Genomic DNA, 27550 nt, shown 5'->3' on the forward strand with positions numbered 1-27550 from the left:
ACTGAACCACATCCCCAGCCCTTTTTATTTTTGAGACAGTGGGATAGGGGTCTTGCTAAATTGCTGAGGCTAGCTTTGAACTTGCAGTCCTCCTGCCTCAGCCTCCTGAGTCACTGAGATTACAGGTATGCACCACAACACCTGGCCAAACAAGGTCTTTGAGTGGCCAGAACTGATGTTACCAGGCCCATTTATAAGTCTACTGGGGAAAACACTTAAGGCCCTGGCTCTTGTCTTACATCTCTTTTTTTAATCTAGTTAAACAAAGTTTCTAAGGCCTACAGTAAATTAGAAACAGGAGAAGGATCAGCACACACCTATAATCCCAGTGGCTTAGGAGGCTGAGCCAGGAGGACTGCAGATTCAAAGCCAGCCTCAGCAATTTAGTGAGGCCCTAAGCAATTTCAACCCTATCTCAAAATAAAATGTAAAAAGGGCTGGGGATGTGGCTCAGTTGTTAAGCATCCCTGGGTTCAATTCACAGTACCAAAAAAAGAAAGAAAGAAAGGAAAAGGAGGGGCAGAGGAAGTAGCTCAGTGGTAGAAGCACTTGCCTGGCATACAAGGCCCTGGGTTCAATTCCCAGCAACAAAAAAAGGTAACTATTCTTGCAGACTCACTGAAAGTTCAAGAAGTGACTTATTGAACCCACAATAGCAAGGAAAGAGACAGAAAAGCTGTAAGAAATGAATGCATGAACTCAGAATCCAGGATGGTGTAGAATTAGAGTAAACAGATTCCTACAACCTTAAAGGTTAAAAAGCCATGGTGACTCTACTTGGGAATAGAAATGACCCAGATCTACAAGAAAATGTTAAATCATATTCAGCTCAACAGGACAGAGTAACATGATTGCATCTTTTAGTTTTCAAGCATTCCATATAATTAGAGATTTTAGTGGCCGAGTATGATGGTGCATACCTGTAATCCCAACTACTCAGGAGGCTGAGGCCAGAGAATCAAAAGTTTGAGGCCAGCAAGGCAAAGTGGTGCACACCTATAATTCCAGCAGCTTGGGAAGTTGAGACAGGAGGATTGCAAGGCCAAAGCCAGCCTCAGCAACTTAGCAAAGCCCTAAGCAACTCAGTGAGACCCTGTCTCTAAATAAAATAGAAAATAGGGCTGGGGATGTGGCTCAGTGGTTGAGTGCCCCAGGGTTCTATCCCTAGTACCAAAAAAAAAAAGGAAAAAATTTTGATGCTAGTCTGGACAAATTAGGGAGACTTTATCTCAAAATAAAAATAAAAAAAGCTGGGGGCGTATTCAGTAGTAGAGTAATGTCTGGGTTCCATCCCTAGTATTGCAAAAAACAAAAATATATAATACATATAATGTACAAAATATGTGTTGAATATTGATGTTACTGAAAAGGCTCTTAGTCAATAGCAGGCTGCTAGTAGTTAAGAAATTATGTGCAGGGGATAGGGATGTGGCCTAGTGTCTAGCATCCTTAAAGTCCTAGTACTGGAAGGAAAAAAAGGTTTATGCACATTTTCTTCTGGGAGGTGGGGTGTTGAGTCCCCCAATCCCCCCAATATTCAAGGGCCTACTATGTTTGTATGAAGCTATAAATTTGATAAAGGGCCTAGCCTATTATGGGAGCAGAAGAGAACACCAGTAAATTCTGGAACCAAGATCAAATGGTAATATACTGTTATGTGGGGGCTAGGGTTATGGCTCAGTGGTAAAGTGCTCGCCTAGCATGCACGAGGCACTGGGTTCGATCCTCAGCACCACATAAATGAAAAATAAAGGTATTGTGTCCACCTAAAACTAAAAAATATTTTTAAAATATATACTGTTATGTGAAAAAAATATGTGTACAAGCTCATAAGTTTTAAAAAAGTATAGTGGAAAAAGATTAGGGCTGGGGTTGTGGCTCAGTGGTAGAGTGCTTGCCTCACATGTGTGAAGCACTGGGTTCAATTCTTAGCACCACGTATAAATAAATGAATAAAGTAAAGGTCCGTCAACACTAAAAAATATTTTTAAAACAAGACTAAAAGGATATAAGCCAAAATATAACGTTATTATCCATTTACTTAACTGTTTACACATAAATGAGCACTTTCTTTCTGTATGACACTTCTAAACATTGCAGAGTTAACCAAACTCAAAACAAACTGTATTGCTGTTGATAAACAAACTGCAGTTTATAATTTAAAAGCAAGAATTGCAGCAATTGTGAGCCACAGCCAACTCAAGAATACTAATTATGCAGTGACAGGAAAGGTAAGGTGTCCTTCCAGAAAACAGTAGGGAGATTCTGGTTCTTCAAAACACACTAGAGCAGTAGGAATGTTGGCAAGCATGTCAGCCAGATTTTTTCATAGAACATTGAAGGTGAATCTGCAGTAAAACCACAAGATACACTTTATTTTAGTTTAAGAATCCCAAATGTATTGATCCTTTTTAATTTAGTAAGCAACCTCTGGCCCTGAATAATCAGTACATGGCGCATCAGGAGATCCCCTATAGTTTGCACATGGCCCTTGAACTGTACTATGAATCACAGCTTTCAAAGACATTTTTCTGGTATACCTAAGCAGAGTTATAACTTGGTTGGTGCCCAGATTGTAAAATGTGAGGAACATCTGTCTATAGGTGCTATCCCAGATTGTAGCCCAGTATCAATTTATGTTTACCCTCTTGATAATCTGATAACATGCCAACAGGACAGATCACAAAGTGTAAAATAATATTTCTAAGGCATAGGTGAACATTGATTCCTTGTATCTCTTTTTTGGGGAGCGGGGAGTGGCTAATAGGGATTGAACCCAGAGATGCTTTACCTAGACTTTTTTTTGAGCTATAGCCCCAGACATTTTTTTCTTTTTTCCTTTTTTGAGACGGGGCCTTGTTAAGTTGCTGAGAGTCTTGCTATGTTGCTAAAGCTGACCTCAAACTTGTGATCCTCCTGCCTTTGCCTCCTGAGTTGCTGCAATTACAGGCATGTCCTACCATGCCTGGGCTATTTTTTTTTTATTTTTTTATTTTTTTGTGGTTAGGTAGACACATTGCCCTTTGTTTTATTTTTTTTTATGTGGTGCTAAGGATTGAACCCAGGGCCTTGCACACGCTAGGCGAGCACTCCACCGCTAAGCCACAACCCCAGTCCCCATGCCTGGCCTTTATATCATTCATATCATTGAAAATTGAATAAAGAGCTAGGTGCAGTGGCACACACCTATAATCTCAGCTACTTGGGAGGCTGAAGCAAAAGAATTCCAAGTTTAAGGCCATCTTGGGCAATTTAATGAGACCCTGTCTCAAAATAAAATTTTTAAAGTCTGACGATTGGGACTGTGCCGGGGTTAATCCCTTCCCCCACCAAACAGCAGGAGTCACCTCCAGGAAAACTGGAGCTGCTACTGGAGGAATCTTTTTCAGTTTCTCATAGCTCTGGAATCCTGCCTGAAAGCCTGAGGTCCTTGGCCCTCAGGGAGAATCCGAAGATGTAGGCACAGAGGCCCTGACCCCTCACATCTAGGATAGTTTACATACTGCCACCAGCCAAGAGAGGCACCAACCCAGCTCCATGGAGCCCTGGATAGAGCTCCTGAGTCCATTTGAGGTTATGCCTGGTACAGAGATGAGTCAGTCTGACATGGGGTAGACTGGTGGGGATTCTCAGGTGTCATCAAGTCTCTGCAGTCAGCAAAGTTGCCCTGATATAAGACTCAAGGGGTAACAGAGGGATCCTCCAAGCAGACCAGAGGCCCCTTCATCCCTGAATGCTGTTTCTGATGAGGGTCCACCTGGCTCTGAACCCCCTAGGAGATGGCCACCTGATCCCCATGATGGGGACACCAAGGAACTGCCCCTGGAGCAGCCTCTACCATGTGGCCCCATAGGCACAGAACAATTGCAGCACATGGACTGAGGGTCAGAGCTTGGCCTCTAGCCATCCCATCAACCTGGCCCTGCAATCTAGTTTGGCCCTTGTTGGGGTTTAAGTGTGCAGAGTTTAGCTCCCTCAGCCTGACACTTTGCAAGAAGCTGTGGCTGTGATTTAGGTCAGCTGAAGGCATGCCTCGCTAGGAGAAGGAAAGGTCCTTTTCCCCTTATCACAAGACACAAGCTTCTGCATGGTTTGGCCTAGAGGAAGAAGCTTCCTGCATACTGGACCTGGGAACAGTACATTCGGGGATTAGATAATGTCTACAAAGAACTTTGGGAGGGTACTTATCAAATGAACAGGAACAATTTGGATTTAGCTCTGTGTACCCACTGAGGCATGATATTTGGGCAATGTGGATGAAGTGTTACTGAAGAATTGCTTGCTTTGTTAGAAGAAGAATATAAAAGAAACTTACAAATAAACCTCAGCATGCAGTTGCAATTGCTGCCTTGGCTCTGCATCCCCTGTGTCCCGGTGATTTCGCGACCCTTACCCAGGGACCCGAACGCACTAGACGTTCACAGGCCCTCATGACAAGAACTCAGACCAACACATAGTGGTAGGAGACAGTTTAAAATCAGAGAAGGAACTAACAGCATCAGTCACTGAGGCCATTCTGATATTCCAAAATCGAGAGCTTCTCCCCAGAGCTTCTGCCTCAGCTGAACCACAATCCCAGAGCCTGGGTTCTGGGCACTGTGGCCATTTCTTAGGCTAGCACCTATATCCTCATGTCTTCTATGGCAGCCCTGTGCCTCCCAGTTCCCAGGTCTCTGGAGGGGGCCATGGACTCTAAATTACATCCCAAAATGGAGGCTTCCGCTCTGGGACACCCTTACAGAACCCCAGCCCTTCCCTCAAGTACTGCTCTCTGGAGTAGGAAGCACTCAAGGGGCCAGATTCTGGATTTCAACACTGCAAGTAACAGAACTGGAGAAGTTGATGGCTTCTTTTCCTCTACTCTCCAGCTTTCTGCCCCAGCCCTTTACCTGACCCACCTTTGTTTCAGGTATGCCAGGATCTGCCATCCCCTTCAGATTTTTACTCTGCTCCTCTGTAGCCTTGTGGCCAAAATGGCTTCCTCAGGGGCCCCTGCATAGCAGATGCTTTTACCTATTGTAGATTCATAGCTGCTTGTGGTGAATTTTGGCCCCCTGCCACCAGCACCATCCCTACCCCCTTTCCCTGTTACTTCTGGGCACTGTTTTGCAACCTCCCAGCCTGACTGTGTGGCCTCCACCTGCTAGACCCTTCGCCACTAGCTTGGGGCAAGCAGAGCTGCACCCAGTAGAACTAAAGCCTTTCCAGAATTACCAGAAGCTAAGCAGCAGCCTTGGAGGATCTGGGTTGTCTTGTACTCCCCCACCTGGAAGGTCCTTGTCTGGTCTCAATTCCGATCTCAAGGCCATCCCTTCCACCTATAGTGGAGTATTCCACACCCAGCACTTTGACCTTTACCCTCAAGCCTCCGTACTGGATGTCAAAACCTTGGGAACCGACAGGGCCACCTTCCTTAGAAGGGCCTTCCAGAAGAGCAGAAGAGCCTTGGTCCCAAAGGGACAAGGATCCTGAATTGCCTCCACCCTGTTGAGGGAGTTCCCCTTCCCCCCATGCCACCCCCTGGGGCTTGTAAATACATTATAAAATATAAAGGGGATGGGTGGGTGGGGATGGATTGTAGGGCTGGAGCCTCACTCCCCCTCCTCCCCTTCTTCTGGTCCCCTATTCCTGGTGCTGTTTGTTTAAAAAGAATATTAAAAGATAAATAAAAATAAAAAGTGCTAGAGCACTTGCTTGTCATGTGCAAAGCTCTGGGTTTGATCCGAGCACACATATACACAAAAAAAAATTTCAATGAAGAGAAAATTCCCAGCAATAACTAATAGGTTATAAATAAAACCTAGTCCTAGGATCCGAATCTGTATTACCTCAGTAAAAAAATCAGTATGTTTACTTCTAAATTTTATTTACAAAACAACTTTGGAATCATTAAGGTACTGTTATCCTCCTCTCTGTTGACATCCATATAATATATGTGGGGTTTTGTTTTTGTTCTTGTTTTCTCTGTTCTGGACTGAGCTTCAAGCAGATAAATGGCACCACGCATGAATAACCTTGTTATCTTTCTCCCCATCTAGGGTACCCCTTGGCTTTGTTTTATCGACATTACCTTTTCTACAAGGACAGCTACCTCATTCATCTCTTCCATGCCTTTACAGGCCTCTCAATTGCTTATTTTAACTTTGGTAAGTAAACCAAGTTAGCAGTGACCCTGTGATTAGAAGGATGCTGGGAAGGAACATACTTGAACAAAATTTCCTTGAGAGAATTTGATGGTTTGGGAAGTTTTAATTAATGCTCTGCTTGCAAAGAGAGGGTTATATGGAAAGAGCTCAGCTTAACTTTTCCTTTTTTCCCCTTTTTATGTACATTCCTCTGTCAAGTAAAAACATTTTGAAAAATAATGTGTTGGCTGAGGTTGTGGCTCAGTGGAGTAGAATGCTTGCCTAGCATGCTTGAGGCACTGAGTTCAATCCTCAGCACCACATAAATGTAAAATAAAGATATGTATCCTCTTAAAACTAAAAAATAAATATTAAAAAAAGAAAAATAATGTGTTAAGCAAAGCAATTAAAAATTATACATGTATGAAAACATCACATGGTATCCCAGAAGCATGTAAAATATTTACATTTTTCTATATCGATTTAAAAAATAAATTCAGAGCCAGGTTTGGAACACACCTATAATTCCAGATACTTGGAGGCTGAGGCAGGAAGATAGCAAGTTGGAAGCTAGCCTCAGCAATTTAACAAAACCATAAGCAACTTAGTGAAACCCCATCTCAAAATAAAAAAGATAAAAAGGGCTGGCAATATTTCTTAGTGCCAGAGCTCCCCTGGGTTCAATCCCTAGTACCACAAAAAATAAATATATAAATTTAAGGGCTAGGAATGTACCTCAGCAGTAGAGCACTTGCTTAGCATGCACAAGTTCCTGGTTCATTCTCCAGCACTGTGGAAATAAATTTAAATAATAAATACAAGCATTTTGATGGTAGCTTGCCTGACCCTATCAACAGAGAAGTATCACTTTCTGTGCCATGGCTATAACTGAGTGACAGATCCAAGCATACCCCTCTCAGAATGATCCCTCCATTTAAACATACAGAAATTCCATAAACACCTTGATAATCCCAATGTTTACACAACTAATTTTCATCCCCTTCCACCAAAATCACAGATTATTCTTTTTTTTTTTTTAAAGAGAGAATTTTAATATTTATTTTTTAGTTATCGGCGGACACAACATCTTTGTTTGTATGTGATGCTGAGGATTGAACCCTGGTCACACGCATGCCATGCGAGTGCGCTACCGCTTGAGCCACATCCCCAGCCACAAGATTATTCTTTAAAAAAAAAAAAAATCAGCCCTGGGGATATAGCTCAGTGGCAGAGCACTTGCCTAGCATATGTGAGGCACTGGGCTTGATCCTGAGCACCACATAAAGATGAAACAAAACAAAGGCATGCTGTCCATCTACAACTACAAAAAAAAAAAAAATTAATATTCCTAATACCAAAGTGTTTTCTTTTGATATCTTTTTGTGGTTGAAAATCCTCAGAAGAGTGTAAATATAAAAAACCAAGCTAAAATTCTGTTCTCTGCATCTAGGATACCAGTTCTACCACTCCTTGCTCTGTGTTATACTTCAGTTCCTCATCCTTCGACTGATGGGCCGCACCAGGACTGCTGTCCTCACTACCTTTTGCTTGCAAATGGTAAGCATCTTTCTCTTAGCATCTCAGGTCACAACTGAGGCAAAAGGGAGGTAGGAGACTATGGTGTAGAAAAGGCAGTGGATTAAGAGATCTCATTTCCAACCCCTCCTTCCAATACTCAGCAGTCTGACTTTTGGTCACCCTATTACTGGGCCCAGGTGTTTCATATGCAGATCATAATGCTAACACCTGCCGTGCCTCAAAGAAGGTGCACCAGCTAATCCTTTGCACAAGACTATGGAATTGAGTTTCATTGGTTCTCATCAGGATTAGCCTAGCAGTCTATGAGGGAAGTTTTCTAAAGGCAAGGAAGAACACCAATTTAGAATGAGCTAAGGAAGCTAAGCATCTCAGTTCTTGTCTCAGTTTAGCCCTTATTTTGCTAATAATCCTTGAGCACATCTCTTCCCATTATAGGCTCAGTGTCTCCATTTGTAAAAAAACTCCTTAAAGCTTCTAATGAGGGATTCCAGAATGAGGAGAAAGTAAAGAAAACATAGTAGTGATGGTAGAATAAATACTTGGTTCTCTCCTAGGCCTACCTTCTTGCTGGATATTATTGCACAGCCACAGGCAACTATGACATCAAGTGGACAATGCCACATTGTGTCCTGACTTTGAAGCTGATTGGTGAGTGGTTGAGCATTGCCTTCCTCCTTCCAGCTGGGCCCTACCCACCTCGGACCAAAACCTTACTGGTACTTTCCCATTACACTCCTGGCTGCACTCAGTCCACAGGCCACATCCTCACATTGTCCTCTCCCTCTACTCTACCCACCCCTTCTCTCTCTGCTCAGGTTTGGCTGTTGACTACTTTGACGGAGGGAAAAATCAGGTAAGTACCAATTCCTCTGCAGAGAGGTTAAGCATTTAACCAGAGGGAAGGAGGAAGGCTATTGTTACCAAAAGACTGGACCCAAATACCAGGGGCAGAGCCTCTCCCTCATTCCCCAGCCTGTGTGATATCCATTTCAGATAGCTCTGAGCAAGAATCAACAACTCTTAACTTGCTCAGGATCCAGCTCCTGCACAAAGTCCAGAGATCAGTGCCAACAAGGCATTTGTCAAAGCAGCAACAGCCAACAGTTGCTGAGCTACCCCACACATATTCATTTCCACATGAAGCAACTCTTTTCCATCCCCCAAGGAGAAGGCAAGCTGAAGAACCCCAGATAGTGGGGCACAGGGGTGGGGGACACTCAAACTGGCTCTTGGGGGGAGATTCGAGGCTATCCTGAACCATGCATTCTCTTCTCGGCATAGAATTCCTTGTCCTCTGAGCAACAGAAATATGCCATACGGGGTGTCCCCTCCCTGCTGGAAGTTGCTGGTTTCTCCTACTTCTATGGGGCCTTCTTGGTAGGGCCCCAATTCTCAATGAACCACTACATGAAGCTGGTGCAGGGGCAGCTGACTGACATACCAGGGAAGATGCCAAACAGGTAACTGCCCCTCCTGGTCAAGACTTCTGTGTAGGTGTCTCACCCAACAGTCACTTCTGAAATGACTTTCCTGAAGGCCAGCCCCAGCTGCATTCTCCAGCCTGTCCTAGCACACAGAGCCATGTCACACAGACCTGGACTTTCACACCAGGCACTCTATCTGCCCATTGTCCTAGTGGGCACTTTTCTACCCAGGTTACTTCTAGCCATCCATGCTGAATTTGTAGCACAGACATAAACATTCATTTTTATGCCACAGGATTTTGTCTGAACCAGTCACATTCCTGTCTTTAAAGCCTGTTTTCTCATTTAAAGGGAAAAAAGACAAGAGAATGTTAAATACGTAAAAGTATATATGAATATATATCAGAAGAAAATTTAAAAGTCACCAGAATTCCTTCACTGAGAACTTGTCTAACATGAGTTTCAGTATCAGTTCAACCAAGATAGGAAGGAGCAAGTTGGAATTTGCTGGTGGTTATTATTCTCTACACGAGATTGTCAGTCCCAGTGTACATTGAGAACCCTGGTAAGAACCTGAGCTCAATAGCATCCCTGAAGGGTTAAACACTACAAGACTTACCCACACTGCTCCCCCACTGCCCTTACCATCCTGTGACTTACAGGTTTGTGGGTACCATTCCTTATAACCAACCACTCGGGGGAGAGCTCTTTCCCGGAAACAGTACCAACTTTGGAAGCAGAGCTCCTCGTGTCATTTTTACCCTGAAACACTCTTCTGATTAACTGAGGGTCACAGGGTGAAGGGCTTTGACTGTGCCCTCTGTGACCCAGCTCATTCCTTTCCAGCACCATACCTGCTCTCAAGCGCCTGAGTCTTGGTCTTGTCTACCTGGTCGGCTACACCCTGCTCAGTCCCCACATCACAGAAGACTATCTCCTCACTGAAGACTATGAAGTGAGTGGTTGTTAACACAGCAGCACTGCCACTGCCTCCCAGATAGAAAGTGGACAGGCAAGGACCCCTGTAGATAGCAAAGAAGTAGGTGATGCCATCTACAAATGCATGTTGATTTTGCTCTAGATCTGTGAGAGTTGGTGTCAGTATCAGCCAGGCCAGGACATGTTCAGCAGCCTTTGCTGAATGACCTTCGTGGGCACATGGCTGTGCCAGGTGCACTTTAGCACCCCTTTCCTCCCCCTAAAGTGGCTCTTAGCTTGCTCTGTTATGTCCAAGTTCCTCCCTGGAGTGCAGCAGCTGCTGATCCTCCAGCCTATTTTCTTCTCTTGACTGACAGTCTTGGGCCCTTCTAGGGAATTCAGAAACCAAGGGAGAGGGGAATGCTGGCTTTGTTCCTGCCCAATTGAAAGGCTTGCAGCAGTTTCGTATCCATTCTGGGTAGGTTTCTCCTTAAACTAACATGAAATGTGGATATGTAAGGTCCCTTAGTACTTACTGTTTCAGACAGTACCTTGTGAAGGCAGGCAGCCAGTAGAAGAGTTAGGGACAGAGCTGTTTTCTGGGACTCCTCAGGGAAGATGAGAGATGTTTGCTGCACTCCCCTGCCTTTTCCCTTTAGCCTGTTATAAAGGCAGTTAGGCCAGACTGTCCAGGCCCATCTGACAGATTTTGACAGGTATGAAGTAACCAGACACAGATTGGAAAAGGAAGAGCACTAAGGGGAACATGCCCATATACTATCTCTAACACATGTGTTCTCTTTCCTCAAGAACCACCCTTTCTGGTTCCGCTGCATGTACATGCTGGTCTGGGGCAAGTTTGTGCTTTACAAATACGTCACCTGTTGGCTGGTCACAGTAAGTAGGAAAGATGAAACAGGGTCATATTTAGACAAGCTGTGGGGGCTGGTAGGGCAGGAGTGGAGAGAATCTTGAGCTGTGCCTCCCCTCAGGAAGGAGTATGCATTTTGACCGGGCTGGGCTTCAATGGCTTTGAAGAAAATGGAAAAGCAAAGTGGGATGCCTGTGCTAACATGAAGGTGTGGCTCTTCGAGACAAATCCCCGCTTCACTGGCACCATCGCCTCTTTCAACATCAACACCAATGCCTGGGTAGCCCGGTAAGCAGTTGGAGAAGAGCCCTAGACCTGAACTCCTTCCTTCTGTTGCTTTCCCGCACTAGAAGGCAGAGATATCTGATGCCTCCTCTGTCCATCTTTCCCACTTGGGTAGACTGTCCATTTTTTTTTTCTTTTTTTAGTTGTAGATGGACATCATGCCTTTATTTTATTTGCTTACTTATATGTGGTGCTAGGGATCAAACCCAGTGCCTCACACATGCTAGGCAAGTGCTCTGCCACTGAACTATAGCCCCAGCCCTCCAGTCATTTTTACATACCCTTTAACCTATCTCATCTTCCTAAAAACATTCCATAAAAGGGCCTCAAGCCCTAGCTTAATCCCAGTTCTGCCACTGTATTTGTTACCCATTGCCCTGTTTATTTCTTCAATTGTCCTCACTAGAGTGTAGCAGTTTGAGATTGATCTCTTTTCCCACTGCCCTTTCACTGTCAAGCACTTAGTAGGCATTCATTCAGTTGTTAACCTGGAGTCTTGTTTTCTGACTCTAAAAGCCATCACCTTCCATCTCTAAAGATATCCAGTTAGTACTGTCTCCCGCACCTCAACCCCCTATGGCCACAAGTGGGTCAAGTTACTCATCAGGGAACCAAGAACCCAGACACAGGATGGTGGGAATGAGAATAGTTCGTCTAAGGCTCATCCTTGCCCACCCTTTTCTCTAGTTACTTCTTCAAACGGCTCAAGTTCCTTGGAAATAAAGAATTATCCCAGGGTCTCTCATTGCTGTTCTTGGCCCTCTGGCATGGCCTACACTCAGGATACCTGGTCTGCTTCCAGATGGAATTCCTCATTGTTATTGTGGAAAAGAAGGTGGGCCTCAAGGGTGCTGGGTAGAAAGGGCATTCAGAAGGAGACAAGGCACTGATGACCACTCTCCTTCCTCCTCAGGCTGCCAACCTAATTCGAGACAGCCCAGCCCTGAGCAACCTAGCTTCTATTACTATCCTGCAGCCCTTCTTCTACTTGGTGCAACAGACAATCCATTGGCTCTTCTTGGGTTATTCAATGACTGCCTTCTGCCTCTTCACATGGGACAAGTGGTTTAAGGTAATTAAGGCCCACCTAAATGGTTACCAGGAGACTCACTAAAACCTCTCATACCTCAAGATACCACATGCTTCATCTCTCTCTTCCCACAGGTATATAAATCCATCTATTTTCTTGGTCATGTCTTCTTCCTGAGCCTACTATTCATATTGCCTTATATTCACAAATCAATGGTGCCAAGGAAAGAGAAGTTAAAGAAAATGGAATAATCTATTTCCCTGGTAAGTAAATATTCTACACCTAATGTAAAACTGCCAGGTTTTAGACTGGAGCCACAGACTAGGAGAAAAGCTGGTATTGGAAATTTGGGGTGGATTTCAATGTAGTCTGGCGCTGAGGAACACAGTATGGGGTATTGATACTCTAAGGAATGTAGGCAGAAGCTGCAGGACCCAGACCAGGACCTGGACATGCCACTCTGACCAGCCTTCCATTCACATCTTGCCTTGCAGGTGGCCTAGAGCAGGACTGGTGCAGAAACTACTTGTCTCCCTTTTCATAGCACTCCCTCACCTAAGAGCACAGTGAACAGAAAAGCCAGGGAGCTGGAAGCCATGCCACTCCCAGCTGTGCCTCTGCTGCCCGCCAAGTCTTCACTGGGCCAAAGGGGAAGTTCTTGTGGGAGGAGCAGAGGGGATGCACCCCCCTCAGGCTCCCCCATGCACGTTGCCTTATCTCTCCTCTCTAGCCAGGAATCTGTTGTGTTCTTCTTCTGCCAATTTACTACGATTGTATATGTGCTGCTACGTCCACCCCCCCCATGGGGGGGAGGGAGGGCACAAGGCCCCACCTGCTCCACTTTTTCTATCTTGGAACTGTACCAGATAAAATCACTTCTGTTTGTTCAGTTTTTCACTGCTAGCATTCCTGACTGCTTTCTTTCAAACACACAATTCTCTGTACTTGCCATGGCTGAAGTCATCAGGTTCTTTCCCTTAACAGTACAGGAATCTGGGAAAACAGGAACTAAAGCCTGCCTTCAAAGCCTTCAACCAACCAAATCTGCAAACTCTGTGTATCTCTGAAGTCTAAGAGGAACAAACAGTTCATCCAAGTAGATATAACCAGGTTTGCAAAAAAACAGTATTTATAGGTTAAAGAAGAGCAAATATACAGCAATATTTTCCCCAAACTCCACAGTCTTCAGTGCAGCAGCAGTCAACAGAGTCAACGGATACAACGCCAACAGTCCTTTGTTTCAGAACTAGGTTCTGCTACTGTCAAATAACCCCCCATACTTCTTCAAAGGCTGTGGTAAGTTTAGCACAGGTGAGGGCAGCAGAAAGAGGGTAGTTGCTCATGGACACCATCTTCTCTGTATATTCCACATTGACCTTAGGAGAGAAGAATCTGGTCAATAGTCACTCCATAGCAAGTTCGGCCCTTCTTCAGGGTGGGAAAAATGGCTCAGCTAATTTTTCACCAGTGTGTTTAATATCAAGACTTCTAAAAAGAACGAAGAAGATGCTAGCTTTGTCTGTTACAAATATGCCAGCAATCCTCAAAGGATACACTGAGGCAGGAATTGGAACCACCATTTGTCTTCTAGATGTATTGCTACCCTCTACTTCTCATTTTATAAGGACAAGGATTGTCAAGGCTGGGGAACTGGCATGGGCAGAACACTTGATAAGTGCTTGCTCTTGGAATTCTGTACTGAGCTTCAACTCTATGAAGAATCTAAGGGTTAAGCCCAGACTTTACCTTGCCATGGGCAAAGGCCCCCACCACAAAAACAATAGGGTCACTCCTAGGCACCAGTTGTCGCACATCACTGATGACTGGAACAGAAAATGAAGTGCCAATTTTCATACAACCAACTGGGAAGTGATCTGACACTGGATTCTTAATTACCTAAAGAAAAACAGAAAAATCAGCCCCAATAACAGTCCCAGAACCCCACCTCCAATCAGTAGGTTTAAGACCTCACCTTCAAAAGCTTCTGGGGACCATCAGCTGCTCGTACACTGAGCTTGTGTAAAAGCTGAACTAGAAGAGGAAAAAGTTCAGAGTTAGGTTTACTCCTACCAGTGACACAACCAGCAAAACCCATAGCTAAGACGAGTTCTACGTTCCCTTTATATCCCCAGACTGTACTCTTAAAATGTTACAAAAAAACGACTGTCAGGCATACAACCAGTAGGTAGTGAGATGTTCAGATCTCCCTTTTTCGCTCAGCCAGGAACCTACTACAAAAAACAGGAGAGTAGGCTGGGGTTTTGGCTCAGTGGCAGAGCCAAAATGTGTCAGGCACTGGGTTCGATCCTTAGCACCACATAAAAATAAAAAAATAAAGGTACCGTGTCCATCTACAACTCAAAAAAGAATATAAAAAGAAAAGAAAAAACAAAAAATAGGAGAGTAGAATTTCCATGAATGTGGAAAAATAACACGAGTCTGTCCTGGCATTAGTCACATCCCTTTCCCCTCACTGAATAATGCCACATTTCATTCTCCCTTTTCCTCTTCCTCCCTTCTTCACTACTGCCAAGTTCATTCTGAACTTAAATCCAAAGGCTTCTCACCCATTAGGCCACAGAAGCGGTCAAAGGTTCTAGGAATTCGAGTCTGTGGGTTCACTTCAATCAGCACATTCTTCTGTGTGTGGATATAAACCTGCAGCAAGCCAGCTCGATTTAGGGGACTGTCCATCAGCATCAATAAGCTCTGAGGAAGACAGAAATCAAGGCACAGTGAAGGCTAAAGAGACATATCGTTCAGCTGCCTTACATTCAATATAAAGGTTGAAAAGGCTGTGTGTGAGCTTTATCTCTTTAGTTACCTGGTGGGTTATGTCTGGTCTCACTTCCCCAGGATCCCGTCCATTCTTCAACAACATGGACTTGTGCTTGTCGCAGTTGAGTAGCTCATATGTCTTTCCTACCTGAAGAACAGAGAACGTGATACAGCAACAGAAGCTTCTATTATTTAGCATAGTCATTCTCAAGGTGTGGTCCCTGAACCAGCATCGTCATCTGAAAACTTGTTCACTGAAAACTTGTTCAATAGGCAAATTCTCAGGCCTACTTAATGCCTATGAAGTCAGAAACTCTGGGGGTGGGGCCCAGCAAGTCCTTCAGGGGATCACTGTGCAGCCACATTTACATGCATACCTCCCTAAATAACAGATCTTAGAAGAGAAAGGGAGGAAGGGCACAACCTATAATCTACACTAAATCTAATTGTAAAACTGCAGTTATTAGGAAGGCCACTCTAGAACCAGGTAGGAATTAGGTTATTGAACAAGGCTGAAAGCTTATGTTTATCACAGACGCAATATGTATGTTCTAGGGAAAACAATACATAACCTCTACCCTCAGTTTGCTTAAAACAAACATGGATTAAGTGCATATGCTACAAATGTGAATAGAAGTTAATGTGGAAATCCTAATGATAGGAAGTCAAGGAACACTTTTCTAAGATGTAAAACAATTTAGAAGGGTTACTCCTAGTTTTTGACTGGCATGAGTAAAGACATAAAAGAGAATTGAGAAAGGGGCTGGGGCTGTAGCTCAGTGGCAGAGCACTTGCCTAGCATGCATGAGGCACTGGGTTTTATCCTCAGCACCACATACAAAATAAATTTTTTTTAAAAAAGGCATTCTGCCCATCTATAACTACAAAAATTTTTTTAAAAAATCAAGAAAGAGCAGAAACATTATTTGGGGAAAAGTGAGAACAGAGGCACTGAAAGATTGGGATTCTATATGAAACTGCCTATGTATCAAGCATAAAGCCAGAAGGAATTCTGGAGTAAGAGGAGCACAATGGAAATGTCTCAAATATTACTCTAGTAATTTTATGTATATGTGAAAAAAGACCAAATAGAAGTATGATTTTTAAAAAAGAGTTGGACTACACCTGTAGCATCTCAAATAATTGCAAGTTTATGGGAAGAGGGATGTAGATTCTGAAATCACTTGAACAGCCTAAATAACAATGGCCAGGGGTATAGCTCAGTGGCAGAGCACTTGCTCAGCATGCACAGTAAAAAACAGAAATGTCACAAAGAGTAAGCATGAAGAAAGAACAAAGAACCAAAAACTGAAGCCATGGGATTCCTTGAAGAAGAACCTCTTAAACAGACTAATCCAGTTTCAATCCATTAGAATTTAACCAGTGACTTTGTTCTTTCAGTGAAACAGAATAGAAACATCAAAGTAGCTGGGTGGGTGGCGCCTGTAATCCCCACTACTATAGAAGTTGAAGCAGGAGGACAGCAAGTACAAGCCCAGCTTGGGCAACCTACGCTGTTGCAAAATAAAAACCTGGGGATATAGTTCCATGTTAGAGCACCCCTGAGTTAAATCCCTAGTACTACCAAAAAGGAGGGGGGGGGTCAAAATATTTCACATAATGATTTATGAAACTTTTGGTGTCATACAGTTCATTGTGTATACTGGCTCACAATATAACTTTTTGGTGGGTTAATAAGCTTGAAAAATCACTGACTAGAATAAAGAGAATGAATACCAGGTGTCTTGACTGTAAAAGGTATTGAAAGCCAGGCATGCTGACATACACCTATAATCCCAGTGACTTGTGAGTTTGGGGCAGGAAGATCACAAGTTTGAGACCAACCTGCACAATTAAGCAAGACCCTTTCTTTAAAAAAAAAAAAAAACTTAAGGGCTGGGGTTATATAGCTCATCAGTAGACCGCTTGCCTAGCATATGCTGGGTTCGATTCTCAGAACCACATAATAATAAATAAATAGTAGTGTATCCAACTACAATGAAAAAAATCTTTAAAAAATAAAACTTAAAAAACATGTTGGCATGTGTAGCTCAGTGGTAGAACACCCACGGGTTCAAACCCCAGTACCAAAAAAAGATATTGGAGATAGAAGAATTTCAACATCTTTATTTTTAGCTATCATTCATTCATCTCTTTCCCTGAATGTAATAAAACAACCTGCAATTCCTTGGTTTAACCTAATAACAGAAGAATGAGCAGCATCATAAAAATTCAAGAATTTTTTTTTTTTTGTACTGGGGATTGAACCCAGGGACACTCAAATCACTAAATCCCCAGCCCCTTTTTTATGGTTTATTTTTTCTTAATTTTGAGAAAAGTTCTCATTAAATTGCTGAGTGTAGCCTCAAACTTGTGACCTTCCTGCCTCAGTCTCCCAAATTGTTGGTATTATAGCATGTGACACCATGATCAGCAGAAACTCAATAATTAGTGAATAAACAGATAAAAGTAGAAATCACTTTTGCAACAAGCTGACCAAGGGAGCTTGCAATTAAAGAACAATATGTCCAATGGCCTCAAGGAATAAGAGAACTTAGTGCTTTCAAAGAACTTAAATGAGGTTAGAATATAGAAATAAATAGAACAGCCTCAAATAAGACTGGCAGAAACAACAGGTGTCAGTACATTGAAGACAAAACTTGACAATATAGTCTGATGAAGATTTCCACCAGCTATGAATTCTACATCACCCTTGAAGTACCACTGTTGACAACAGCCCAAATGCTTCTAGAGTTTGCTTTATGAATTTTAATTTGCCATAAACTTCTCAGTAAGTAATCTGGAATAAATAATATTCACAACTTACTCCAATGCCAGACATTATTCTAAACACTTTGTTTTTAATTCCTTTAGTCCTTCTAATCATTATTATCCCCATGGACTATATAAAGCAATTAAGTAAAATGATTTGCCTAATGCCACACAACTAGTAGCCAAAAGGATTTGAACCCAGGTAGTCTAGTGTGAGTCTGCATTCTCAAATACTGCTGACACAAACAAGCTTTTCACATTTGCGAATTACAGTTATATGGGATAGCCTGACATGACAAATGTCAAAATTAACATTCAGAGTTAATAGGCTAGGCCAAGCAAGGTAGTGCAAGACTCTAATCACAGCAGCTCAGGAGGCTGAGACAGGATTGCAAGTTCAACGCCAGTCTCAGAAATTAGTGAGGCCCTAAGCAACTGTCTCTAAGTAAAAAATAAAAAAGGGCTGGGGATGTAGCTCAATGATTAAGCACCCCTGGATTCATCCCTGGTACCAAAAAAAAGAATAGTTAATAGGCCAGAAAGCTAGTAAGTAATTAGTGAGAAAGAAGAGCCTGTTAGGGTAGAAATATATATTACATTTGAGGTTAGCCTGGACAATTTAGGAAGACACAGTCAAAAGGGCTGGGACATGGTCACAGTGACAACACCTATAATCTCAGTGACTCAGGGAAGCTGAGCCAGAAGGATTCCAAGTAGAAGACCAGCCTGGGCAATAAGAAACTTTCTCAAAATTGGGTGGTGGGGGGGGGGGTGCTAGGGATGTAGGTTGGTGGTAAAGCACCCTGGGTTCAATCTGGAGAGGAAAAAAATATGAATTACAGAAGCCAGGCATGATGGAGCACATGGGAGGCAGAGGCAGGAGAATCACAAATAGTAGCCAGCCTAGGCTACATAGCAAGACCCAGCCTCACCAGATGCAGTGGTGCATACCTGTAATCCCAGCAATTTGGGAGGCTGAGGCAAAAAGGAGCACAAATTTGTTTTTGTTTTTTTAAAAACGGAGAGAGAGAGAATTTTAATATTTTGTTTTTTTTTTTTTAGTTTTCGGCGGACACAACATCTTTGTTTGTATGTGGTGCTGAGGATCAAACCCGGCCCGCACGCATGCCTGGCGAGCACGCTACTGCTTGAGCCACATCCCCAGCCGGAGGATCACAAATTTGAAGTCGGCCACAGCAAGGCTCTAAGCAATTTAGCAAGACTCTCAAATTTTAAAAATTTGAAAAATAGTTGGGGATGTACCCCAGTGGTAAAGAACCCTTGGATCTAACCCCCCCAAAAAAATAAATACCCGCCCCCCCAAAAAAAGACCGTCTGGAATAGTTTTAAGGGACAGGGACATAGCTCAGTGCTAGAGCACCTCTGGGTTCAATCCAGAAAGAAGGCAAAAAGGAGGGGTAAAGAAAGGAAGAGAAGAAAGATATCAATTACCAGAGAAAATGAAAACGTGCCAGTGCAGGCCTGTAATCCCTATCACATAGAAGGCTGAGACAGGAGGATCACAAGTTCAAAATCGTCCTCAGCAGTTTTGCCAGGCCTTGTTTCAAAATACAAAATAAAAAAGACTGGGGATGTAGCTCAGTGGTAAAGCATTTCTGGATTCGAACACAAATTAAAAAAAAAAAAAAAAGATGGAAAAAGAATCTCACCTTAGATTATGAAAACATACTACTACTTTTTAAAAAATATTTATTGTAGTTGGACACAATATCTTTATTCTACTTATTTATTTTTATGTGGTGCTGAGGATCAAACCTATGGCCTCTCACATGCTAGGCAAGCACTCTACCGCTGAGCCACAATCCCCATACTTTTTAAAAGCATTTTCATTACAGTCCCCCTTTGTGGTACACAATTGAGGCATATCCCCATTTTATAAAATGAGAGCAAACTTATTTTCCCAAAATCATACAGTAAAATAAGTGTTAAAAACCAAGATCTGGGGCTGGGGTTGTGGCTCAGAGGTAAAGCGCTCACCTAGCATGCGTGAGGCACTGGGTTCGATCCTCAGCACCACATAAAATAAATAAATAAAAGATTGCATCAACCTATAACCTTAAAAAAAAAAAAAGGCAATATGACATCTAAACTTCTTTGGAGGCTACTCCATGAACAAGCTTAGCTTGCCCAAGGCTTTAAGTTTTATTCCGTTGAGAGAAATAAATAAATGATGGTAAAAACTAAATAAAAATGTATTAAATTAATTGGTCCAGGCAGTATTCGAGGTAGATAGAAACAGATGACAGCAGAAATCCTTTAACGAAATTAAAGATTAAGTCCTTAGCAATAAAAGGTTGGACAACCTAGGCTACAGTAACTACCTTTCTCCTTTGGGATGTAGGAGGGTGCGATAGACGATCTCGCCTCACTTGAGTTGATTTTATATTAGGTAATCTTGGTAAACAAATGGAATCAAGGACGTGAGAGTCAAGAAAGTGGGAGTGGGAGTCAAGAAAAACAAAAGAAAATTGGTATTGCAACACAGAATGTGAAACCAGAGACTGCCTACTAGGTGAACCATCCTTCAACTCTTTCTCCATCCTCCCTAAATCCCACGGAGACCCAGCTTATGTCTACCTGTTCCAAACTACCTTGACGGTTTCCAGACTGGCCCCTTCCAACACCACAATGAGCCTACGACCTCCACTCTTGCTTCCTGCCCCGAGTCGAGGCCTCTTAGGAGCCACAGCATCCCAGTCCTGCTCCTGCTCGCCAAAGCGCAGCTCACGAGGTTGGAACTCATCACTGGGCGCGGCCATCTTTACAGCCAGCCCGGAAGTCGTGCTAACGTCTTTAACTAGCACCTCGAGCTCGTCAGAATCGCAAACTTCCTTCCGGATGCCATTTTGAAAGTGGGCGCTCAGAAACGGCGAGGGCTTGAAGTCCGGGTCAGCAGGGTTCCAAAAAGGGGAGGAGCTTCCGGGTGCGTGATTCCTGTGCGCGAAGTTCGGGTCCGCTGTAAGCAAAAGGGGAGGGTTTAAAAGAGAGCGCACTTCCGGTGCCCTTTCTCCCGCGAGCTCTTCAGCTCGGGGCCCTCGTGTGCTGTTTGTGATCTCCAAACTGGAGTGGGGTAGTGACAGGCGGGCACCCCCTCCTGACCTCCGGTGCTGCCGCCCTCAGAATCAGATATGGCCCAGAATTTGAAGGACTTAGCGGGACGCTTGCCCGCCGGGCCCCGGGGCATGGGCACGGCGCTGAAGCTGCTGCTGGGGGCCGGCGCCTTGGCCTACGGCGTCCGAGAATCCGTGTTCACTGGTGAGCAGCTTCCTCCCGCTCGCTGGAATCCTTGCCCCCTGCCCTGTCTCTCCAGCTGTCCACATTCACCTAGCTCCCTCACCCTGCCTCACCTGAACCGGACACGTACTCTGAGCCGCGAACGTACTCTGAGCAGCGGCCTAGTCCGATTCCTATCCCTCTCTCCACAGTGGAAGGCGGGCAAAGAGCCATCTTCTTTAATCGGATCGGTGGCGTACAGCAGGACACCATCCTGGCCGAGGGCCTTCATTTCAGGTAATGGTGAGCAGAGCACACTAACCCTTCACCCTTGACACGACCCACCAAGGACTAGTAGGACTTGCATCAGGATTCAGCACTGCTCTTTCCCTTAATCACCCCAGGACAGTGTTGGCTGCCAATACTCTAGCAACACATAAACTATTCTGTTGAGAGAAGGAGCAAGGCACAACAGTGAGGGGAAACCAATGAAACTTCAGTTTCCTAATTCCTATCCCTGTCCTCTTCCCTTCAGGATTCCCTGGTTCCAATACCCCATTATATATGACATTCGGGCCAGACCCCGAAAAATCTCCTCCCCTACAGGCTCCAAAGGTAAGTGTGGGCAACTGGAAGTCACATGACAGAAGATATAACTAAAGTGAACCGGGAGGCTGCAAGATGGTAGTGTGGGTGGGGTCTTTTAGGCCTTGGTTTCCACAGCTGCAAAAGTGCCTGCCTCCTGGGGCTAAAGCAGTATATTCCAAGACGTAGGATGTTTCCATGTTTTTCTTTTTATTAATAGTTCCTTATCTGTTACATAAACTTACGAACTTTGTCCCATTTTTGTCATAGTGCCTAAGTCAAAGCCTTTTATTAAAGCGTTTTCTTATTTTTTTGACTTATTAATTATATCCAGTTACATTTACTGATATGCCCTGTCCTGAAGAAGTATGATTCCTCTCTTTACAGACTACTTAGTTAGAAGCTGTGCCTTTGAGATTCTGCTGGCCCCTGCCTCATTCAGAGAGAGACACATTTTAAGTGTGTATCACTAAGCCCTGGGAATAAGATTCTTAAAACAATCCTTATCAATTCTTAATAGTCTAGTAAAAAGAGACAGTTTATCACGATGCTGCATGATAAACTACCTTAAGACTACCTTAAGAGGTTGCTCAAGATTCAGTGGTAAAAGTAGAAGTAAGCTTTACTAATGGAGGAGTTGTAGGTCCCCAGTGGACAAGTATGCACTTCACATGTGCTATGTAGCATCTTCCTTCACAACTTTATTATTCTGCCCCAGGAAAAGTGCTAGGCTGTATACTAGGCATAGATGGAAGCACATGGAAAAGAAAATGTTTGAGGGGAGGGTTGACGTTGACCAGCCATTGCTGACCTCTCCCTCAGACCTGCAGATGGTGAACATCTCCCTGCGTGTGCTGTCTCGACCCAATGCCCAAGAGCTCCCCAGCATGTATCAGCGCCTCGGGCTAGACTACGAGGAGCGAGTATTACCATCCATTGTCAACGAGGTGCTCAAGAGTGTGGTGGCCAAGTTCAATGCATCACAGCTGATCACCCAGCGGGCTCAGGTCTGGCTCCCATCACCATCTGCATGGTGGCAGCATTTCCCTCCCAGACCCAGAGTACTAGGGACCATGAAAAACATCTTATTAGAATCTAGTTCCAGGGGCTGGGGATGTGGATCAAGCAGTAGCCCACTTGCCTGGTGTGCGTGCGGCCTGGGTTCGATCCTCAGCACCACATACAAACAAAGATGTTGTGTCCGCCAATAACTGAAAAATAAATATTGAAATTCTCTCTCTCCTCTCTCTCTCCCTCTCTCACTCTCTCTTTAAAAAAAAAAAAAAAAAAAAAGAATCTAGTTCCATATCCACATAAAAGCTATACTAGTTGCCACTGTAGGACATAGAACTCAGTAGCAATCAGTGTTGTGAAGGAAGCATAGGAGGAAATAATGCGTTGTGTTGCAGGTTTGCCTGGCAAGAAGCTAAGGAGACACTTATATTGGAGAGTGAAGGTTTAGGAGTCATTGTGACCTGGAACAATCATATTACCTCTAGGAGGCCATTTAATCTATCAAATGAATAGATTGAACCAAGTGTTTCCAATTCAAGTGTTCTAGTGAGTGTCTCAGGAACTGAGAGTAGGCCAATTGGCATCCCAGGAGATCTGGTATTTAAATGGGCACAGCAATACAGCCTTCCTTCCAGTTCTTCAGTCCTCTCAACACCCCTTCATTCCCATCCCCACCACTGCCTCCAGGTATCCCTGTTGATCCGCAGGGAGCTGACAGAAAGGGCCAAGGATTTCAGCCTTATCCTGGATGATGTAGCCATCACGGAGCTGAGCTTTAGCCGGGAGTACACAGCTGCTGTAGAAGCCAAACAAGTGGGTGAGTCACAAGAGGAATGGGGCAGGGGCTTCTGAAAACAGAAACCAGACAGATCTATCCAAGGTTGGGGATCCTTACCTCACTGTGACCCCCTGACTTTCTCACCACAGCCCAGCAGGAAGCCCAGCGGGCCCAGTTCTTGGTGGAAAAAGCAAAACAGGAACAACGGCAGAAGATTGTGCAGGCTGAGGGTGAAGCAGAGGCTGCCAAGATGATATCCTTGGCCTGACCCCAGGCACCCTGCTTTCCCCATCCTTCCTCAAGGGCTGGCTGATGAGAATAAGGCGAATGTGACTTTGTGCTCTCAGACCCTTGGCTCCTGGGGGGTAGGTACAGATGGGATCTGAAATCTTGGTGGGGAAACCTGAGTCCTGGCTTCCTGCTGTAAGGCCAGATCAAGAGCACTGCTGGCCTTGCCCTCATGTCTGCTGCTGCCCCGAGTTCCTGGCAGTAGCCTACAGGGAGGCCCACAGGTAGGGGCCAAAGATGGGATGGGCACCAGCCATGTGAGCACAACCTTGGATCTGACAACCCAGAGGAGGACTAGCGGGAGAGTAGTAAAGATGGGGCCAGGGATTGAGATCTCATCTTGTGTGGACACTTAACCCTTCTTTGCTCACCTTGGAGAAGCACTGAGCAAGAATCCTGGCTACATCAAGCTTCGTAAGATACGGGCTGCCCAGAACATCTCCAAGACGGTAAGTGTGAGAGTCCTGCATCTCATTCAGGTTTCTACTCAAACTGATTTCTCTTGACACTTAATTGCCCACCACTTCCCTGATCTTCTATTCATTCCTGTTACAGTATTAGTACATCATAGTCATTGCTCATTGCTATATCTCTGTCCCAGCCACACATGTTCCATTTAGTAGCTGTTGAATCACAAAGACAGGAGTCAAGGGCTTTACTAATGCCCCCATTTGTCTTTCTTGCTGCCCTGCAGATCGCCACATCACAAAATCGTATCTATCTCACAGCTGATAACCTTGTGTTGAACCTACAGGATGAAAGTTTTACCCGGTAAGAATAGGGCTGCACAGTGTGATGTCACAGAGAACATGGGGCTTGAGTCTGGGGTTCCTTGGGCTCTGGAGCCTATTACAGCTACTTGTGACTCTTGATACTTTTTCAAAATTAGAAAAGGGGGTGGCTGGCCAGGTACAGTGGCACATGCCTGCAACTCAGCTACTCAAGAGACTGACTCAGGATTGCAGGTTCTAGGATAGCAAGATGCTATCTCAAAATTTTAAAAATACATCCAAAGAGCTGGGGATATGGCTCAATAGAGAGCCCCTGAGTTTAATATCCAGTACCACGAGAAAAGTGGGGGGGGGGAGTGGTAGTTCCTTTCTTACCCATAGAATTGATCTTATGAGATTATTTGTGAAAAAGGCACTTTGATTGTAAGCACAGATGATATTTAGTGTTAAGAATTCTCAAACAGCTGCTCTGGTACATGGAAATGTGTAAGGAAAGGAAAGAGCAGAGAACAGTCTTCCATGAGCCTGAGATCCTAACCTCTACCCAATTTGTGGTCTGCTTTTGGGAGCAAAGGGTTTGGAGCTGACTGGGGTCTGAAGTCATTAAATCACAAGCATTTCTCTTTTTCTCTGTTGTCTTGTTTACCTCGTGGTCTGTTGTCCACAGAGGAAGGTAAGTTGTTGCTGTGTCCTTATTTTTGGGGGGTCCTGCAGTTCATCTTTTCCCAGTACCTGCCCTACCACCCACTAACTAGCCCTACTACCTCTCCTAAGTCACCACCCTCCCCCCCCCCAGACCCTCAATCAGGACAGGTGGGAATGACCTGGAATATTCTGCATCTCACATTTATGTCTCCAGTAATGTCATCCATCTGTCCCATTTTTCCAGTGACAGCCTCATCAAGGGTAAGAAATGAGCCTGATGAGAAGAACTCTACCCCAGGGAGGAAGCAGGTGTATTTCTCCTCCAGTTTTTGAGGAACCAGCTAGGGGTCCAGCATACCCCAACCCCAATATCATGTGATGGTCCCCTCTGCACCCATCCTCTTGAGCCCTCTTGGATTAAGGAAGACTGAAGACTAGCCCTTCTTAGGGGAATGACTTTCTTTCTCCCTGTGTTGGCCAGGGGGTTTGGGACAGTGTGTGATTTCTCAGTGATTTCCTACAGTGTTGTTCCCTCCCTGAGGTGGGAGGAGATAACCACCATACCAGGAATTCTCAATAAATTTTTATTACTTAAGCCAAAGTTAAGGCTTTAGGTGTCTGTGTCATGTGGGAGGGAAGCAAATGTATCCAATCATGCCTGTGCTCCACGTTCTTATCTGCCAGCAGAGGGCGCAAGGAGTCTTGCCTAGGCTCTCCAAACCCACCAATCTGCTCCAAAAGAGGATCAAAGCTGGGAGCAGCAGGCCTCATATCCAGAGGCCCAGCTACACCCACTACCCCGCCCTCCATGTCTACCACACCACCCCCATTTATTTATCAACATCTCCTTTTTTAAGGCTAGAGCAGCTGTGGTTTTGCTGAGCCAAACTAAAAATCTGATGATCCCAAGGGGACCTGCTTCCTTGGTAACAGACCTCTGTGGAATTGTGGGGAGATCATGAGTACCAACAAGGGACCTCAGCAACATTCAAAAGCCCAGTGGGTTGTGTTGCCTGCTGTGGGCTACCTGCAACTTTGAATTTTACAAGGTATGAGGTGCAATTTGCAGAAAAATCCTGACCTATAAAGGTGGGCTTCTCACTCCTGCAGCTCTGGAGCCCCATCAGAAAAGCAGCCTGGTTTTAATCCATTGAGAATCTGTCTCACATTTCCCAAGACAGCCTTCACTGGATCTCAAGCACCAATAAAATGAAGTCTGCTTATTATACCTAATCCCTCCCACACTACATCCGTACTCTTGTCCTTTGTCCTTTTGGGGGACAACACTGGGGATAAAGGAATGACAAGATGCATAGTAGAGGAGAAAGTAAACTTTAATAGGGTCAAAAGGGGCAGGTCTTCAGACTTTAGGGTTTTGAAAGAAGTAGACAATTTCTCCATGCCCTGAGGGTTAAATGTGGAGAAAGGAAAGGGAGGAGAAGTTGATGTAGCAGCCACTCTCCCTAAGGTAAGATTTACGGATAGAAGGTCAAAGGAGGAGCTGGTGTGGCTCAGTGATAGAGTGCCTGCCTAACATGCAGGAGGCACTGTGTTCAATTCTCAGCACCATATAAGTGTAAAATAAAGATATTGTGACCACCTAAAACTTAAGAATAAAAATTTTTCTAAAAAAGATTAAAAAAAAAAAAAAGGTCAAGGGACCTGGATTTGTCATCCACCTGTTACCATTCACACTTCATTTCTTTCAAGTTCCCAAAGTGGGAGGACAATGGAGGTACCTGGGGAATGGGGAATAAGTATGTTTCCAAATTTTGCTGCTGCACCAGGGGCAGCCATTTTGTTTCCCTTTCCATTGTTCCCCTTTTCCTAGTCATTTACACCCTCATCAAAAGGGGAAAGGTTCATAGCTTCTCAATCAGGAGGCCTCCATGGTCTTCAGAGCTCCAGGAAAGTCATTGCTGAAGGAACCAACCCGGGGGCCATCTTTACCAGACAGTGTTAGGAGCTTCACAAAGACCATCCAACACTGTACTGGAAGATGGACCCAGAGCCGGCCAACATGGAACTCCAGGCTACAGTTGACCAGTTGCTACAGGGACCCTGGCTGCAAGCCTGCTGAGGCCTCCTGAGAGACCAAGAGCCAATCCCAAGCTCAAGGTCAGCAGTGAGTGCTGGATAACACATTGGGATTGGACAAGGGCTGGAGCCATTGTGTTCCCTCAGTGGGCAATCAGCCAACCAAGAGCCACCCCTCCTGCAGCACCCTCAGCTCAAGACATGGGGCTTCCAGCTTATGTGGGTGGGGGTGGGGTCACAACCAGCTGCCCCCCCACCCCCCACCCCCACCCCACCCCAACCTGAGCGGATGGATGGATGGGAACGAACATAGGGTCAGGGGCCTCCATCATTACCCGGCAGTATTAGAGACTCCCAACCACCCAAACACTGCTGGGTAAGACGAGGGCCCCCACCCAGCGTGCCCACCTCCAGTCATCAGGCCCAGCCCCACACTCTCTGCTGAGAAGCTACAGATCCCTGGTTCCCATCCCCCCACTACCCGTGTCCCTGGGGA

The 27550-nt window shown here is 44.6% G+C and overlaps 3 protein-coding genes and 1 non-coding gene across 7 annotated transcripts in view; 3 read left to right on the top strand and 1 right to left on the bottom strand.

Moving 5' to 3' along the window:
- Lpcat3 (lysophosphatidylcholine acyltransferase 3) overlaps positions 1–19071 on the top strand; it is a 52905-nt gene extending 33834 nt beyond the window's left edge. Inside the window, exons 2-13 of one of the 3 annotated variants that reach the window (XM_026403205.2) lie at positions 6039–6146; positions 7576–7682; positions 8219–8312; positions 8480–8517; positions 8946–9124; positions 9935–10043; positions 10817–10903; positions 10999–11165; positions 11850–11997; positions 12076–12234; positions 12327–12455; positions 18805–19071. In XM_026403205.2, the coding sequence (XP_026258990.1) occupies positions 6039–6146; positions 7576–7682; positions 8219–8312; positions 8480–8517; positions 8946–9124; positions 9935–10043; positions 10817–10903; positions 10999–11165; positions 11850–11997; positions 12076–12234; positions 12327–12443 (1313 nt within the window). In that variant the 3' untranslated portion in view covers positions 12444–12455; positions 18805–19071. Of the gene's footprint in view, positions 1–6038; positions 6147–7575; positions 7683–8218; positions 8313–8479; positions 8518–8945; positions 9125–9934; positions 10044–10816; positions 10904–10998; positions 11166–11849; positions 11998–12075; positions 12235–12326; positions 12456–12686; positions 13000–18804 lie in introns of those variants that run through there. The other 2 variants (XM_026403204.2, XM_026403206.2) reach the window with 2 other exon arrangements.
- Positions 13146–20661, bottom strand: Emg1 (EMG1 N1-specific pseudouridine methyltransferase). 2 transcript variants are annotated; one of them, XM_026403208.2, is made up of 6 exons: positions 20355–20661; positions 15017–15118; positions 14760–14901; positions 14165–14223; positions 13939–14088; positions 13146–13568 (listed from the first exon to the last, which is right to left on the bottom strand). In XM_026403208.2, exons 1-6 carry the CDS (start codon positions 20520–20522, stop codon positions 13455–13457), a joined length of 735 nt encoding a protein of 244 aa, XP_026258993.1. In that variant the 5' UTR covers positions 20523–20661; the 3' UTR covers positions 13146–13454. The 2 variants fall into 2 exon arrangements, with proteins under 2 accessions (XP_026258993.1, XP_077655342.1); XM_077799216.1 differs by having other exon boundaries at positions 20341–20415.
- Positions 20662–20762: 101 nt separating this feature from the next.
- On the top strand, positions 20763–25623 carry Phb2 (prohibitin 2). Its single transcript, XM_077799215.1, has 8 exons — positions 20763–21018; positions 21189–21273; positions 21512–21591; positions 22384–22568; positions 23263–23392; positions 23503–23606; positions 24013–24090; positions 24336–25623. The coding sequence occupies exons 1-8, from the start codon at positions 20892–20894 to the stop codon at positions 24414–24416; spliced, it is 870 nt and encodes a 289-aa protein (XP_077655341.1). The 5' UTR covers positions 20763–20891; the 3' UTR covers positions 24417–25623.
- LOC113193005 (small nucleolar RNA U89) lies at positions 23659–23922 on the top strand. Its single transcript, XR_003302092.1, has one exon. It is a non-coding gene; the product is annotated as a small nucleolar RNA U89 (small nucleolar RNA).
- Positions 25624–27550: the final 1927 nt, after the last annotated feature.

The sequence above is a fragment of the Urocitellus parryii genome, chromosome 5 (assembly GCF_045843805.1).
Source record: "Urocitellus parryii isolate mUroPar1 chromosome 5, mUroPar1.hap1, whole genome shotgun sequence".
In the NCBI taxonomy this organism is placed as follows: domain Eukaryota; kingdom Metazoa; phylum Chordata; class Mammalia; order Rodentia; family Sciuridae; genus Urocitellus; species Urocitellus parryii.